Genomic DNA, 16,982 nt, shown 5'->3' with positions numbered 1-16,982 from the left:
TCTACAGACTCCAGAGACAAAACTGGCCCTACAAAAAGCTCCATTACAACCGCTTTCACAATTTTTACACACACATGCAAGGCAAACCTGATCCAATATCACCTGCATCGCAACCTTTCCACAACCATTTTTTTTTCATACCACACAACCCTAATAAAGGCAAGCTTCGCTATTACTTCCATATCACATGTAATATATGTATACACAAAATTAAGTCAGTTCTATATAGACAGAAAAAAAAATACAAAATTGAGGTACAAGCAAATACCAAGGGAGGCGCTCCCATTCAGTCACGAGGTTCAAAATGGACCCCCTTGCTTTCTAAACTCCTTCTCAGAGAGGAGCCTAGGTGCGGCTGGATCCAATCCTAGTCTCAGACTTGGTCTACGGTTCACAGCTGCGGGGTATACCCATCCAGCAGTGATTTCAGGAGGGGGCTCACAGTCAGGACAACACCACAGTCAAGACAATATTGGGTCCTAAGCAAATACAAAGGACAACAAGGGAGGCCCTCCTGTTGAGTCACGAGGTTCAGAATGGACCCCCTTGCTTTCTAAACTCCTTCTCAGAGAGGAGTCTAGGTGCGGCTGGATCCAATCCTAGTCTCAGACTTGGTCAACAGTTCACAACTACAGGGTATACACGTCTAGCGGTGGTTTAAGGGGCGTTCACAGTCACCCTTGTTGGAATTTAGCAATACCTACTCATTAGTTCATTTACCAGTCACAAACTGATTACATAGGGTTTACTACAACATTTTTATTGTTACACACATACAGCTTTGTCATTTGTTACAGACTTAGTGAAATACTCTCAATAAACATACATAAAGGCATTCAGTGAAAATTCCCCTCATGTTCCAAAAAATGCTCACATCAAACAACTACCATCTCAACAGGCAAGGGTTGACTCCCAAGGAGTGAGAGGCATCAGATATCGGCCCGTATACTGTTATCCAGCCTCTATAGGGAAACTCCAAAACTTCTCAGCTCTGAGAGGCATCCCCACTCAGAGGAAGATGCTGGCACGGCCCGCTGAGGTCCAGGAGAGCTCAAAAGTCTTTCGCTCAGTACCGCTGTCCATGAGATCACAAGATGATCAACTACAGGTATCATAAATTTTTTTTCCTGTTGTCAGAATCCCTGTCAGTCATTGCTGACCTTCTCAAAAAGCACAACGCTACTGGGGGAAAACCAAATTCCCCAGCTGGAGTTTTTTTAATTTGCTTTCATTTTGACATGTCTGCAAAGGAAAAATTTCATTTCCACCTGGAACCTGCAAAGAAACAAAACACCCCCACACCATCATAAAAGGTTAGAGGCATTCCAAACACACCGCTCATTCAGCTACCACCCAAACCATGCCTCGGTCTCAGCCAATCCATTCCACTACCGGCATGCCACAACGGACCATTGCCCTGCCTCTGCAGCACCCTCCAGGAACGGTGTCCCCAGGGGCCTCAAAAAAATTTGCCCTGCCTGCAAAAACCCCGGCCCAAGCCTGACCTCCGCCCAAACCTTGGCGATGATCATCGCCTCACAGAGCGGCCGGGACCGGGGAAAAAAAAACCCAGCCAGGGGAAAAAAAAAAAATCCCCCAGCTGGGGTTTTTTTATTCTAAGTATCTATGAAATAAAGTACTCTCAATGTTACCTACAACCTGCAATAAAATACTTCACACATACAAGGTTAGGCACATTCAGGAACTGGACATTCCTTCAACCACCAATGATCACAGGGTAGATGCATTCCAAACACACCGCTCATTCAGCTACCACCCAAACCATGCCTCGGTCTCGGCCAATCCATTCCACCACCGGCATGCCACAACGGACAGTTGCCCTGCCTCTGCGGCACTCCCTGGGAACAGTGTTCCCGGGAGCCTAAAAAAAAAAAAAAAAAAAAAAAAACACCACACACACCCTGCCTGCAAAAACCCTGGCCCAAGCCTGACCTCCGCCCAAACCTTGGCGATGATCATCACCTCACAGAGTGGCCGGGACCAGGGAAAAAAAAAACCCAGCCAGGGGAAAAAAAAAAAAAATCCCCCAGCTGGGTTTTTTTTTTATTCTAAGTATATATGAAATACATTACTCTCAACATTACCTAGAACCTGCAATAAAATACTTCACCCAAACAAGGTTAGGCACATTCAGGAACTGGACATTCCTTCAACCACCAATCATGACAGGGTAGATGCATTCCAAACACACCGCTCATTCAGCTACCACCCAAACCATGCCTCGGTCTCAGCCAATCCATTCCACAACGGACCGTTGCCCTGCCTCTGCGGCACCCTCCAGGAACAGTGTCCCCAGGGGCCTCAAAAAAAATTCGCCCTGCCTGCGAAAACCCCAGCCCGAGCCTGACCTCCACCCAAACCTTGGCGATGATCATCGCCTCGCAGAGCGGCCGGGACCGGGGAAAAAAAAACCCAGCCAGGGGAAAAAAAAAAAAATCCCCCAGCTGGGGTTTTTTTATTCTAAGTATCTATGAAATAAAGTACTCTCAATGTTACCTACAACCTGCAATAAAATACTTCACACATACAAGGTTAGGCACATTCAGGAACTGGACATTCCTTCAACCACCAATCATCACAGGGTAGATGCATTCCAAACACACCGCTCATTCAGCTACCACCCAAACCATGCCTCAGTCTCAGCCAATCCATTCCACCACCAGCATGCCACAACAGACCAATCGCCCTGCCTCTGCGGCGCTCCCTGGGAACGGTGTTCCCGGGAGCCTCAAAAAGAAAAAATTTTCGCCCAGCCTGCAAAAACCCCGGCCCGAGCCTGACCTCCGCCCAAACCTTGGCGATGATCATCACCTCGCAGAGCGGCCAGGACTGGGGAAAAAAAGAAACAGCCAGGAGAAAAAAAACCAAACAAATCCCCCAGCTGGGATGTGTTTTTTTTTTTTTCTAACTATCTATGAAATAAGTTACTCTCAACGTTATCTACAACCTCCAATAAAATGCTTCACACATACAAGGTTAGGCACACTCTGGAACCAAACAATCCTTCAACCACCGCTCACTCAAAACACTACAGTTACACCACCCAGCTGCCACTGCAGCACAGCCCCCCAGTTCCAGAGCTATCCCTGGAACTGCCTCACAGTGCACCTCTAAACAACCTTGGGCTCCGTACAATTCCCAAGTTTCACCTTCCGTTACAGCAAGCCGAAGATGGCGCTTCGCTACATGCGCCAGTCCAGCCTCCGGCAACTGCAAAACACAACAGAAGTAACTGCGGCACCTGTCTACAGCTGCTTGCCTTGAGATGGCCTCTACAATCTTTGCCTACATATACTGTACAAATGGACATAGCACCATAAGGCTATGCTACCCCCATCTCCAATATTGCTACGCTCCTGGGCAGAGCAGCCCCAACCCCAACACACAGACAGACACTGCACACAGACATCACAAACCACATGACCTTGAGACCCGAGAAGATCGCGAGCGGGAACGACTCCAGTAGGGAAGATGCCTCCGTAACAGAACCCCTACAGCGCCACGACAGCACGAATGCTCTACAGCATCCCAAGAAAAGACATGGGCCTGCCATGGCCCATGAGATAAAACCACCATCTAAAAAAGATAAATGGATGCATGACAAGCCAGGATTTAAGACCTAAGACCATTACGGAACCAGGGATGAAACCCCTGAAGACGACCTTAAAAAATATAACTCTCAAAAGCAGACCTGCGGAGACCGCCCGGCTGGCCACCGCAACAGATGATCCCTCGGAAACATCTGTAACGCAACGCTTCCCAGACACGTCCACGCTTTAAGCTACGACGGCAAGATAAGCAGGGCTCAAGAAACGCCATGCCAATGAGGCGACCTGTTCGAGATCCTCGGGAGGCTTACCGAGGGGCCCCATGATCACCAAGAGCTACGGAAACATCAAGACCCGAGAAAGCCAGGGTACGAGACACAGAAGACAGACTACGCAAAAGCAGAACGCACAGACACAGGATGGAACCGCCCTGCCCAGCCAACGTCAGCAGCGTGCTAAGAACAGTAACCCGGTCCTTTTCCCTTCCCAAAGGAGACTGCTCCTGGACAGGCCTCTCCCCGACACCAACTTTATAACCCCTCCCTGCAATTCCTATCCTTGATACCTCCTCAGCCCTGACCCCGCAACTGAGCTTTCAGAGGGCCAGGGATCCGAATCCGCCCTCAAAAAAAAATATTATAAAACCACTGCACACCTAACTAGAACACTCCTGCACTCACTCAGTTCCTCTTCATCATCTAAAAAAAAAAAAACAAATCAACCAACTCCCAACCCAAAAACCCACAACACACTAACAAACTAAAACACAGTGCTAGTATTCGGCACCGGTCTGGTTACCGCCAACCGCTTCTGCGACACCCTCCTCCTCAAAAGCACCATAGCAGTCTACCTACCTGCTACACACCTATTCTAAAGAAAGAATCTGCGACTGTCACTCAGTGCACCTAAGATGCCAGAAGACGCAAAGTTCCCGTGGCGCTCAGGTGAAATAGCCAGCCCCGTGTGCCTCCCCTCTACCACCCAGCCCACCTCAACTTCTCAGTCGATTCTCAAGGCAGCCAGCACAGCTCCCACAAAACCAAACGGGAAATGATTAACCAACATGCCATTTCATACTTTACTATTAAATGACGACCCGGCTGACAACCACCTCGCCTCCTCCAACTGCTCCTCAGCGGGAAGCTACGCCCCCTCCGAGGCTGCCTGCAGCACACAAAAGAACCAAAGCAAAAGGTACATATTGACATACCTGTATGTCCCCTGATTTTCCACAACTTCTGAAAGATAATGGACAGGGACCTCAAAAACCTTCTTTTAGTACTCCACTTGCCACCTCTATAGCTACTTGGCACATGGCTCGTGCCTCTGCATCTGCAAAAATAATATCAAACGCTTGACTCAGAAACAGAGCAATACCTTAACAGTTCAAGAGTTATTGTACCTATTTAATTATACCACCAACAGTCCAACCACATGCAATATTAAAAAAAATTAAACACTAACCACAAAACCCATTTAATCACCAAACAAAAAAACATTAACACCTTTGAGATGTAAGCTCCATTGATACCCCTAAACAACACCTCCCACACAGCTCTACACATCCCCATATAACACTGTTAAATACAAAAACCCTGCTGATAGCTACTCAGTCCAAGATGACTGTATAGCCTTTGCCTCAACGGTCTACGCACAGCAACACATTAACCATAGACTGTCACTGCTGTCCCACCTACCCCTGATTCTACACCCCCCAGGCAGGGCAGCTCCAGGCCAAGCACACACACACCCCGACACTCCACAGAACACTACAAACAACAGGCCTCAAAGACAAGAGAGAAGTCTCTGCAACAAGAATGACACATGAACAGAGGATGCCGTCAAGGAAGACCACCTGTGGGACCGTGATGGCAGTGTGAGGAGCCTCTAGGGCCACCCCAGAAAGAGAGGAACGTCAAGGCCTGTAACACAAAGTTACTCTCAAAACTGAGAGGACATCGGCGCAACAAGCCCAGCTTCAAGACCTAAAAACGTAAGGATGCAGGGAAGAAACCCCCGTCCACTAAAATGGACAGCAAGAGAACAGAGCTGCTCACGCAGCCGGAAACGTCGCCGCAAAAGAGGACCGCCCGGAAACCTCCGAGACGCCAGACCGATCCACGCCGCACGCTTTAAACGCCAGAAAAGCAGCGCCCGATTGGCACTATGCCGACGAGTACAACTGTTTGAGACGCCAGGAATGGCACCCGAGGCATATGCCGCCCCAGGCACATCCTGCCCACCTTAGGCGCAAAGACGACATATAGACACAACAAAGGTGTAAGACACAAAAGACACACCACACAAGCTACACAACAACAGACACAGCCTGGAACCGCCCTGCCCAGCACACGCTGCCATCGAGCTGAAGACTAATCTGCTCCCTCTAGCCGCCTAGACAGCACTGTTCCCAGACAGACCTCTCCCCAGCGCTACCTTTAAAACCCCTTCCTGCTACGGCCAACCATGTACCCTCCCTCCCCCGACCCCTCTCCAGCACTAGAGCCTCAACTTAGCTTGCAGACGGCCGTGAGGCTGAATCCATCCTTGACAAAGAAAACCACACTCAGCCCGCTGGATTCATCCTGCCGTCGCCAGGTTCCTCTTCACCCTCTGCAGAAGAAAACCGATGCCATCAGTCACCATCACATCAGTCAACGCAGACCTTTCACAAAACAGCTGCCACTTCACATGCGCCGTTGCAGGCCGTTCACCTGCTCCCCACTGATTCCGGAGTCCGACGCTGCAGCTGTCATCGCTTCCGGCACCTAGGATACCGAGAGATGCAAAGTTACCTTTGCGCTTGCAAGAAAACACCAGCCCCACGCTTCACCTCCCTACTACCCAGCTCACCTCCAATGCTCCTCCACTTCCAAAGGCAGCCCCCGCAGAACCTGCAAACCCTAAGAGAAACACTGCAACTCCATTGCCATACAATACTCAGCTGCTATTAGATGCCAACCTGGCCCACCACCGCCTCACCTTCCGGGACTGCTCGTCGACATGCGGCGGCATCGCTCCGAGCCTGCATACGGCACCTGCAGAAACCCAAGCAAAGAGGCACATGCTGAGATACTGCCCGAAACCACAGCCTGCCAACACCGATCCCCGTCTCACCCTCCTTTACCTTGACAGCTCACCCGCCCCACCTTCGTCAGTTTGGCTTGCCTCATGCAGGCTTACGCACCACCTGTAAGACCGAAACAACAGGAGTTGCTTATAACAGGGCCAGCCACACACCACCTGAAAAATAACCACTACTTCGGCCTACCAGTCCCCACTCACCTTGTCCAAGTCAGCTCCAGGGCCCATATCCCACATCACTCCTCGCTTGGAACCTTCACATTAAATAAAAAAAAAAAAAAGAAGCATTAGAAACACCATAATGTAGTCAGATAGCCACCAGTCACATGTTCCCTCTAGTACCTCAGCTACTCAGTCCAAGATGACTGTGCAACCTTTGCCTCAACAGTCTAGGCACAGCAACACATTAGCCACAGACGCTTATCGCTATTCCACCAACCCCCTGACTCTACGGCCCCCGGGCAGGGCGGCTCCAGGCCAAGCACACACACCCCCCGACACTCCACAGAACACTACAAACAACAGGCCTCAAAGACGAGAGAGAACTCTCGGCAACAAGAACGACACCCAGACCGAAGACGCCGTCGAGCAAGACCACCTGCGGCACCGTGATAGCAATGTGAGGAGCCTCTAGGGCAGCCGCCAAAAGAGAGAGGAACATCACAGCCCGTAACACGAAGTTACTCTCAAAACTGAGAGGACGCTAGCGCAACGAGCCCGGCTTCAAGACCTAAGAACATAAGGATGCAGGAAGAAACCCCCGTCCACTAAAATGGACAGCAAGAGAACAGAGCTGCTCACGCAGCCGGAAACGTCGCCGCAAAAGAGGACCGCCCGGAAACCTCCGAGACGCCAGACCGATCCACGCCGCACGCTTTAAACGCCAGAAAAGCAGCGCCCGATTGGCACTATGCCGACGAGTACAACTGTTTGAGACGCCAGGAATGGCACCCGAGGCATATGCCGCCCCAGGCACATCCTGCCCACCTTAGGCGCAAAGACGACATATAGACACAACAAAGGTGTAAGACACAAAAGACACACCACACAAGCTACACAACAACAGACACAGCCTGGAACCGCCCTGCCCAGCACACGCTGCCATCGAGCTGAAGACTAATCTGCTCCCTCTAGCCGCCTAGACAGCACTGTTCCCAGACAGACCTCTCCCCAGCGCTACCTTTAAAACCCCTTCCTGCTACGGCCAACCATGTACCCTCCCTCCCCCGACCCCTCTCCAGCACTAGAGCCTCAACTTAGCTTGCAGACGGCCGTGAGGCTGAATCCATCCTTGACAAAGAAAACCACACTCAGCCCGCTGGATTCATCCTGCCGTCGCCAGGTTCCTCTTCACCCTCTGCAGAAGAAAACCGATGCCATCAGTCACCATCACATCAGTCAACGCAGACCTTTCACAAAACAGCTGCCACTTCACATGCGCCGTTGCAGGCCGTTCACCTGCTCCCCACTGATTCCGGAGTCCGACGCTGCAGCTGTCATCGCTTCCGGCACCTAGGATACCGAGAGATGCAAAGTTACCTTTGCGCTTGCAAGAAAACACCAGCCCCACGCTTCACCTCCCTACTACCCAGCTCACCTCCAATGCTCCTCCACTTCCAAAGGCAGCCCCCGCAGAACCTGCAAACCCTAAGAGAAACACTGCAACTCCATTGCCATACAATACTCAGCTGCTATTAGATGCCAACCTGGCCCACCACCGCCTCACCTTCCGGGACTGCTCGTCGACATGCGGCGGCATCGCTCCGAGCCTGCATACGGCACCTGCAGAAACCCAAGCAAAGAGGCACATGCTGAGATACTGCCCGAAACCACAGCCTGCCAACACCGATCCCCGTCTCACCCTCCTTTACCTTGACAGCTCACCCGCCCCACCTTCGTCAGTTTGGCTTGCCTCATGCAGGCTTACGCACCACCTGTAAGACCGAAACAACAGGAGTTGCTTATAACAGGGCCAGCCACACACCACCTGAAAAATAACCACTACTTCGGCCTACCAGTCCCCACTCACCTTGTCCAAGTCAGCTCCAGGGCCCATATCCCACATCACTCCTCGCTTGGAACCTTCACATTAAATAAAAAAAAAAAAAAAGAAGCATTAGAAACACCATAATGTAGTCAGATAGCCACCAGTCACATGTTCCCTCTAGTACCTCAGCTACTCAGTCCAAGATGACTGTGCAACCTTTGCCTCAACAGTCTAGGCACAGCAACACATTAGCCACAGACGCTTATCGCTATTCCACCAACCCCCTGACACTACGGCCCCCGGGCAGGGCGGCTCCAGGCCAAGCACACACACCCCCCGACACTCCACAGAACACTACAAACAACAGGCCTCAAAGACGAGAGAGAACTCTCGGCAACAAGAACGACACCCAGACCGAAGACGCCGTCGAGCAAGACCACCTGCGGCACCGTGATAGCAATGTGAGGAGCCTCTAGGGCAGCCGCCAAAAGAGAGAGGAACATCACAGCCCGTAACACGAAGTTACTCTCAAAACTGAGAGGACGCTAGCGCAACGAGCCCGGCTTCAAGACCTAAGAACATAAGGATGCAGGGAAGAAACCCCCGTCCACTAAAATGGACAGCAAGAGAACAGAGCTGCTCACGCAGCCGGAAACGTCGCCGCAAAAGAGGACCGCCCGGAAACCTCCGAGACGCCAGACCGATCCACGCCGCACGCTTTAAACGCCAGAAAAGCAGCGCCCGATTGGCACTATGCCGACGAGTACAACTGTTTGAGACGCCAGGAATGGCACCCGAGGCATATGCCGCCCCAGGCACATCCTGCCCACCTTAGGCGCAAAGACGACATATAGACACAACAAAGGTGTAAGACACAAAAGACACACCACACAAGCTACACAACAACAGACACAGCCTGGAACCGCCCTGCCCAGCACACGCTGCCATCGAGCTGAAGACTAATCTGCTCCCTCTAGCCGCCTAGACAGCACTGTTCCCAGACAGACCTCTCCCCAGCGCTACCTTTAAAACCCCTTCCTGCTACGGCCAACCATGTACCCTCCCTCCCCCGACCCCTCTCCAGCACTAGAGCCTCAACTTAGCTTGCAGACGGCCGTGAGGCTGAATCCATCCTTGACAAAGAAAACCACACTCAGCCCGCTGGATTCATCCTGCCGTCGCCAGGTTCCTCTTCACCCTCTGCAGAAGAAAACCGATGCCATCAGTCACCATCACATCAGTCAACGCAGACCTTTCACAAAACAGCTGCCACTTCACATGCGCCGTTGCAGGCCGTTCACCTGCTCCCCACTGATTCCGGAGTCCGACGCTGCAGCTGTCATCGCTTCCGGCACCTAGGATACCGAGAGATGCAAAGTTACCTTTGCGCTTGCAAGAAAACACCAGCCCCACGCTTCACCTCCCTACTACCCAGCTCACCTCCAATGCTCCTCCACTTCCAAAGGCAGCCCCCGCAGAACCTGCAAACCCTAAGAGAAACACTGCAACTCCATTGCCATACAATACTCAGCTGCTATTAGATGCCAACCTGGCCCACCACCGCCTCACCTTCCGGGACTGCTCGTCGACATGCGGCGGCATCGCTCCGAGCCTGCATACGGCACCTGCAGAAACCCAAGCAAAGAGGCACATGCTGAGATACTGCCCGAAACCACAGCCTGCCAACACCGATCCCCGTCTCACCCTCCTTTACCTTGACAGCTCACCCGCCCCACCTTCGTCAGTTTGGCTTGCCTCATGCAGGCTTACGCACCACCTGTAAGACCGAAACAACAGGAGTTGCTTATAACAGGGCCAGCCACACACCACCTGAAAAATAACCACTACTTCGGCCTACCAGTCCCCACTCACCTTGTCCAAGTCAGCTCCAGGGCCCATATCCCACATCACTCCTCGCTTGGAACCTTCACATTAAATAAAAAAAAAAAAAAAAGAAGCATTAGAAACACCATAATGTAGTCAGATAGCCACCAGTCACATGTTCCCTCTAGTACCTCAGCTACTCAGTCCAAGATGACTGTGCAACCTTTGCCTCAACAGTCTAGGCACAGCAACACATTAGCCACAGACGCTTATCGCTATTCCACCAACCCCCTGACTCTACGGCCCCCGGGCAGGGCGGCTCCAGGCCAAGCACACACACCCCCCGACACTCCACAGAACACTACAAACAACAGGCCTCAAAGACGAGAGAGAACTCTCGGCAACAAGAACGACACCCAGACCGAAGACGCCGTCGAGCAAGACCACCTGCGGCACCGTGATAGCAATGTGAGGAGCCTCTAGGGCAGCCGCCAAAAGAGAGAGGAACATCACAGCCCGTAACACGAAGTTACTCTCAAAACTGAGAGGACGCTAGCGCAACGAGCCCGGCTTCAAGACCTAAGAACATAAGGATGCAGGGAAGAAACCCCCGTCCACTAAAATGGACAGCAAGAGAACAGAGCTGCTCACGCAGCCGGAAACGTCGCCGCAAAAGAGGACCGCCCGGAAACCTCCGAGACGCCAGACCGATCCACGCCGCACGCTTTAAACGCCAGAAAAGCAGCGCCCGATTGGCACTATGCCGACGAGTACAACTGTTTGAGACGCCAGGAATGGCACCCGAGGCATATGCCGCCCCAGGCACATCCTGCCCACCTTAGGCGCAAAGACGACATATAGACACAACAAAGGTGTAAGACACAAAAGACACACCACACAAGCTACACAACAACAGACACAGCCTGGAACCGCCCTGCCCAGCACACGCTGCCATCGAGCTGAAGACTAATCTGCTCCCTCTAGCCGCCTAGACAGCACTGTTCCCAGACAGACCTCTCCCCAGCGCTACCTTTAAAACCCCTTCCTGCTACGGCCAACCATGTACCCTCCCTCCCCCGACCCCTCTCCAGCACTAGAGCCTCAACTTAGCTTGCAGACGGCCGTGAGGCTGAATCCATCCTTGACAAAGAAAACCACACTCAGCCCGCTGGATTCATCCTGCCGTCGCCAGGTTCCTCTTCACCCTCTGCAGAAGAAAACCGATGCCATCAGTCACCATCACATCAGTCAACGCAGACCTTTCACAAAACAGCTGCCACTTCACATGCGCCGTTGCAGGCCGTTCACCTGCTCCCCACTGATTCCGGAGTCCGACGCTGCAGCTGTCATCGCTTCCGGCACCTAGGATACCGAGAGATGCAAAGTTACCTTTGCGCTTGCAAGAAAACACCAGCCCCACGCTTCACCTCCCTACTACCCAGCTCACCTCCAATGCTCCTCCACTTCCAAAGGCAGCCCCCGCAGAACCTGCAAACCCTAAGAGAAACACTGCAACTCCATTGCCATACAATACTCAGCTGCTATTAGATGCCAACCTGGCCCACCACCGCCTCACCTTCCGGGACTGCTCGTCGACATGCGGCGGCATCGCTCCGAGCCTGCATACGGCACCTGCAGAAACCCAAGCAAAGAGGCACATGCTGAGATACTGCCCGAAACCACAGCCTGCCAACACCGATCCCCGTCTCACCCTCCTTTACCTTGACAGCTCACCCGCCCCACCTTCGTCAGTTTGGCTTGCCTCATGCAGGCTTACGCACCACCTGTAAGACCGAAACAACAGGAGTTGCTTATAACAGGGCCAGCCACACACCACCTGAAAAATAACCACTACTTCGGCCTACCAGTCCCCACTCACCTTGTCCAAGTCAGCTCCAGGGCCCATATCCCACATCACTCCTCGCTTGGAACCTTCACATTAAATAAAAAAAAAAAAAGAAGCATTAGAAACACCATAATGTAGTCAGATAGCCACCAGTCACATGTTCCCTCTAGTACCTCAGCTACTCAGTCCAAGATGACTGTGCAACCTTTGCCTCAACAGTCTAGGCACAGCAACACATTAGCCACAGACGCTTATCGCTATTCCACCAACCCCCTGACTCTACGCCCCCCGGGCAGGGCGGCTCCAGGCCAAGCACACACACACCCCGACACTCCACAGAACACTACAAACAACAGGCCTCAAAGATGAGAGAGAACTCTCGGCAACAAGAACGACACCCAGACCGAAGACGCCGTCGAGCAAGACCACCTGCGGCACCGTGATAGCAATGTGAGGAGCCTCTAGGGCAGCCGCCAAAAGAGAGAGGAACATCACAGCCCGTAACACGAAGTTACTCTCAAAACTGAGAGGACGCTAGCGCAACGAGCCCGGCTTCAAGACCTAAGAACATAAGGATGCAGGGAAGAAACCCCCGTCCACTAAAATGGACAGCAAGAGAACAGAGCTGCTCACGCAGCCGGAAACGTCGCCGCAAAAGAGGACCGCCTGGAAACCTCCGAGACGCCAGACCGATCCACGCCGTACGCTTTAAACGCCAGAAAAGCAGCGCCCGATTCGCACTATGCCGATGAGTACAGGTGTTTCAGATGCCAGGAATGGCACCCGAGGCATATGCCGCCCCAGGCACATCCTGCCCACCTTAGGCGCAAAGACGACATCGAGACCCAAGAAAAGTGTAAGACGCAGAAAACGCACCACACGAGCTACGCAACAGACACGGCCTGGAACTGCCTGGTGCACGCTGCCATCGAGCTGAAGACTAACCTGCTCCCTCTAGCCGCCTAGACAGCACTGTTCCCAGACAGACCTCTCCCCAGCGCTACTTTTAAATCCCCATCCTGCAATGGCCAACCTTGTACCCTCCCTCCCCCGACCCCTCTCCAGCACTAGAGCCTCAACTTAGCTCGCAGACGGCCGTGAGGCTGAATCCATCCTTGACAAGGAAAACCACACTCAGCCCGCTGGATTCATCCTGCCATCGCCAGGTTCCTCTTCACCCTCTGCAGAACAAAACCAATGCCATCACAGTCACCATCACATCAGTCAACGCAGACCTTTTGCAAAACAGCTGCCACTTCACATGCGCCGTGGCAGACCGCTTACCCGCTCCCTGCCCATTCCGCAGTCCGACGCTGCAGCTGTCATCGCTTCCGGCACCTAGGATACCGAGAGATGCAAAGTTACCTTTGCGCTTGCAAGAAAACACCAGCCCCACGCTTCACCTCCCTACTACCCAGCTCACCTCCAATGCTCCTCCACTTCCAAAGGCAGCCCCCAAAGAACCTGCAAACCCTAAGAGAAACACTGCAACTCCATTGCCATACAATACTCGGCTATGAGATGCCAACCTGGCCCACCACCGCCTCACCTTCCAGGACCGCGCGTCGACATGCGGCAACAACCCTCCGAGCCTACATACGGCACCTGCAGAAACCCAAGCAAAAAGGCACATGCTGAGATACTGCCCGAAACCACAGCCTGCCCGCACCGATCCCCGTCTCACCCTCCTTTACCTTGACAGCTCGCCCGCCCCACCTTCGTCTCTTTGGCTTGCCTCTTTCAGGCTTACGCGCCATCTGTAAGACAGAAACAACAGGCGTCGCTTATGCCTGGACCAGCCACACGCTACCTGAAAAAATAACCGCTACTTCAACCTATCAATCCCTGCTCACCTTGCCCAAGTCAGCTCTGGGCCCATATCCCACATCGCTCCTCGCTTGGAACGTTCACATTAAACAAAAAAGTTAGAAACACCATAATGTAGTTAAATAGCTACCAGTTTCATGTGCCCTCTAATACCACACACCAACCCACCCTCTTTACAGCACTGACCTCATTTCTCCTTCGTGTCCCTGGACAACTCATCCTTCTGCATCTTGAAAACAAATAGTATTGAACATGTCACCTGGATCCTGAGCAATAGCTTAACAATTCCAGAGGTCTTGTTCCTATTTAGCAATACCATCTGCAGGCCAACCACAGCCTACTATTAAAAGAAACATGTAACTCAAATATCAGGCCCTACACATATAACCCTTAACACCTTTGAGATTCATTCTGCTCAAGTAGCACTCTAGTGGTCTCCCTGAGACATCTACCTTCATCCCCTTGGCACCTGCCAAGCACTACAGTAATTCTCGTTCTCACCCACTGCCGACAGCTACTCAGTCCAAGATGACCGTACAGCCTTTGCCTCAACGGTCTAGGCACAGCAACACATTAGCCACAGACGCTTATCGCTATTCCACCAACCCCCTGACTCTACGCCCCCCGGGCAGGGCGGCTCCAGGCCAAACACACGCACGTACACACCGACACTCCACAGAACACTACAAACAACGTGCCTCAAAGACGAGAGAGAACTCTCGTCAAGAAGAGCAACACCCGGACCGAAGACGCCGTCGAGCAAGACCACCGTGACGGCTATGTGAGGAGCCTCTAGGGCAGCCCCAGTAAAAGAGTGGAACATCACAGCCCGTAACACAAAGTTATTTTCAAAACTGAGAGTATGCAGGCGCAACGAGGCCGGCTTCAAGACCTAAGAACGTAACGATGCAGGAAAGAAACCCCAGTTGGCAAAAATGGACGGCAAGAGAATGGAGCTGCTGACGCAGCCGGAAGCGATGCCGCAAAAGAGGACCGTCAGAAACGTCAAAACGCCAGACCGATCCACGCCACACGTTTAACACCAGAAAAGCAGTGCCCGATCGGCACTATGCTGATGAGTACAATCGTTCGAGACGCTAGGGATGGTGCCCGAGGCACGTACCGCCCTCCTTGGGTGCAAAGATGACATCGAGACCGAACAAAGGTGTAAGACACAGAAGACACGACACAGACCATGCAACATACACAGCCTGGAACCGCCCTGCCCGACGCACGCTGGCATCGTGCCAAAGAAAAACCTGCTCCCTTTACCTGCCCGGAGGGCACTGTTCCCAGACAGACCTCTCCCCTGCGCTACCTTTAAAACCCCTTCCTGCAATGGCCAACCTTGTCTCCTTGCCCCCTTCCAAGTGCCAGCCCCTCAACTCAGCTGGCAGACAGCCAGGAGCGTGAATCCATCCTTGAGAAAATACACATCAGCTAGCTGATATTTTCCCCACGGTTCCCAAGTTCCTCTTCATCATCTGCAAAAAATTCCCACACCACCAGCAGTAAGCATCCCGACAGCAGACGCTGACCTCTTCCACACCGCTTTCATCCTCGGAAGCACCGTGGCGTTCCGCTCGCCTGCTCCGCGCCGATTCCAGAGACGGAGGCTGCGGCCGTCGTTCCTTGTGGCACTAAAATGCTCAGATACACAAAATTACCATTGTGCTTGTGAAAAGTCACCGGTCCCGTGCTCCTCCTCCCCGCTACCCAGCTCACCTCAAATGCTTATCCGATTCCCAAGGCAGCCTCCACAGAACCTGCCAAACCAAAGAGAAAAGCTTCATCGAGTTGCAGCAGGAGAGTTTACTCTCAGACACTAACAGGCCCGCAACCACCTCGCCTTCTCGGACCGCTCAAAGCGCTGCTTTGCTCCTCTGATACTACATGCATCGTCTGCAAAAAAATCAAAGCGAATAACAGATGCTGAGATACTACCCAAAATGAGAGCCTGCCCACACCAATTCCCATCTCCTCCTCCTTTACCTTGGCCCGTTTCCAGCGCTGCCTCTGCTGTTTTCAGGTTGCCACGTCGAGGTGTGAGTACCGCCTGTAAAACCCTAACAACAAGGCGTGTTTATAGCTTCACCCACAATAAGACACCTGAAAACTAACGGCTACACCAGCCCGCTAGTCATCGCTCGCCGTGCCCAAGTCAGCTTCGGTGCCCAGATCCCACATGGCCTCACGCCTTCAAACAAAGAAACACAAACTGCAATCGACTCATACAGCTACCGGTCACATCTTCCCTCTAACACCGCACGCTGACCCGCCTTCTTATGGCGCTCACCTCACCGTCACCTCGCACGGCTGGTGCTTCTGCACCTGCAAAAACAATGATATCAAACAAGTCACCTGGATACCGAGCGAGAGATTAACCGATTCCACTACTCTTGTTCCCATTCGGCAATACCATCTAGAGCCCAAGTACACCCTGCCATTAAAAGAAATAGGTAACTCAAACATTAAGCCCTACATATACAAGCCTTAACACCTTTGAGATTCCATTTGCTCAACTAGCAGCACTCTAGCATTCAAGCCGAGTCTCCCAGACAGCTCCAGTCATCCCCTCGGCACCCACCAAACACTACAGAAATTCTCATCCTCACCTGCTGCCAATGGCCGGTTGCTTGGAAATAGGCCGTACCACCTTTGCCAAAACAGTCTAGGCGTATTAACATTAACCATCGCTCTTCGTGCTAATCTTCCCTGGACTCTACCATTGCTATGCCCCCAGGCGAAGCGGCTCCAACCCGGACACGTACGCACACAGACCGACACTGCGCACAAACGCTACGGATGACGTCACCCAGATATCTAAGAAAAACTCTTGTCAAAA

General features: G+C 52.5%; 1 protein-coding gene across 2 annotated transcripts in view; it reads right to left on the bottom strand.

Annotated features, from left to right (window-relative positions):
* Positions 1–16,982, bottom strand: part of LOC148056045 (uncharacterized) — a 44,547-nt gene that overhangs the window by 155 nt on the left and 27,410 nt on the right. The window contains exons 1-15 of one of the 2 annotated variants that reach the window (XR_015704209.1): positions 13,391–13,459; positions 12,344–12,396; positions 12,186–12,248; positions 11,571–12,096; positions 10,513–10,565; positions 10,355–10,417; positions 9,740–10,265; positions 8,683–8,735; positions 8,525–8,587; positions 7,910–8,435; positions 6,855–6,907; positions 6,697–6,759; positions 6,082–6,607; positions 4,780–4,901; positions 1–1,275 (exon numbers count right to left, since the gene is read on the bottom strand). The exon at positions 1–1,275 is cut by the window's left edge and continues 155 nt beyond it. Coding sequence is in view for 1 of the 2 variants with exons in the window: in XM_087755137.1 (XP_087611263.1) it covers positions 13,903–13,915; positions 14,005–14,067; positions 14,164–14,207; positions 14,324–14,366; positions 15,676–15,777; positions 15,863–15,930 (333 nt within the window). In the remaining variant the exon portion in view is untranslated. Of the gene's footprint in view, positions 1,276–4,779; positions 4,902–6,081; positions 6,608–6,696; positions 6,760–6,854; positions 6,908–7,909; positions 8,436–8,524; positions 8,588–8,682; positions 8,736–9,739; positions 10,266–10,354; positions 10,418–10,512; positions 10,566–11,570; positions 12,097–12,185; positions 12,249–12,343; positions 12,397–13,390; positions 13,916–14,004; positions 14,068–14,163; positions 14,208–14,323; positions 14,367–15,675; positions 15,778–15,862 lie in introns of those variants that run through there. The other variant, XM_087755137.1, reaches the window with a different exon arrangement.

The sequence above is a fragment of the Nipponia nippon genome, unplaced genomic scaffold (assembly GCF_047370975.1).
Source record: "Nipponia nippon isolate SJK-2023a ecotype South Korea unplaced genomic scaffold, ASM4737097v1 scaffold_19, whole genome shotgun sequence".
Taxonomy (NCBI): Eukaryota; Metazoa; Chordata; class Aves; order Pelecaniformes; family Threskiornithidae; genus Nipponia; species Nipponia nippon.
The sequence above is the reverse complement of the archived record's forward strand: the minus strand, read 5'-3'. Positions and strand labels throughout refer to the sequence as shown.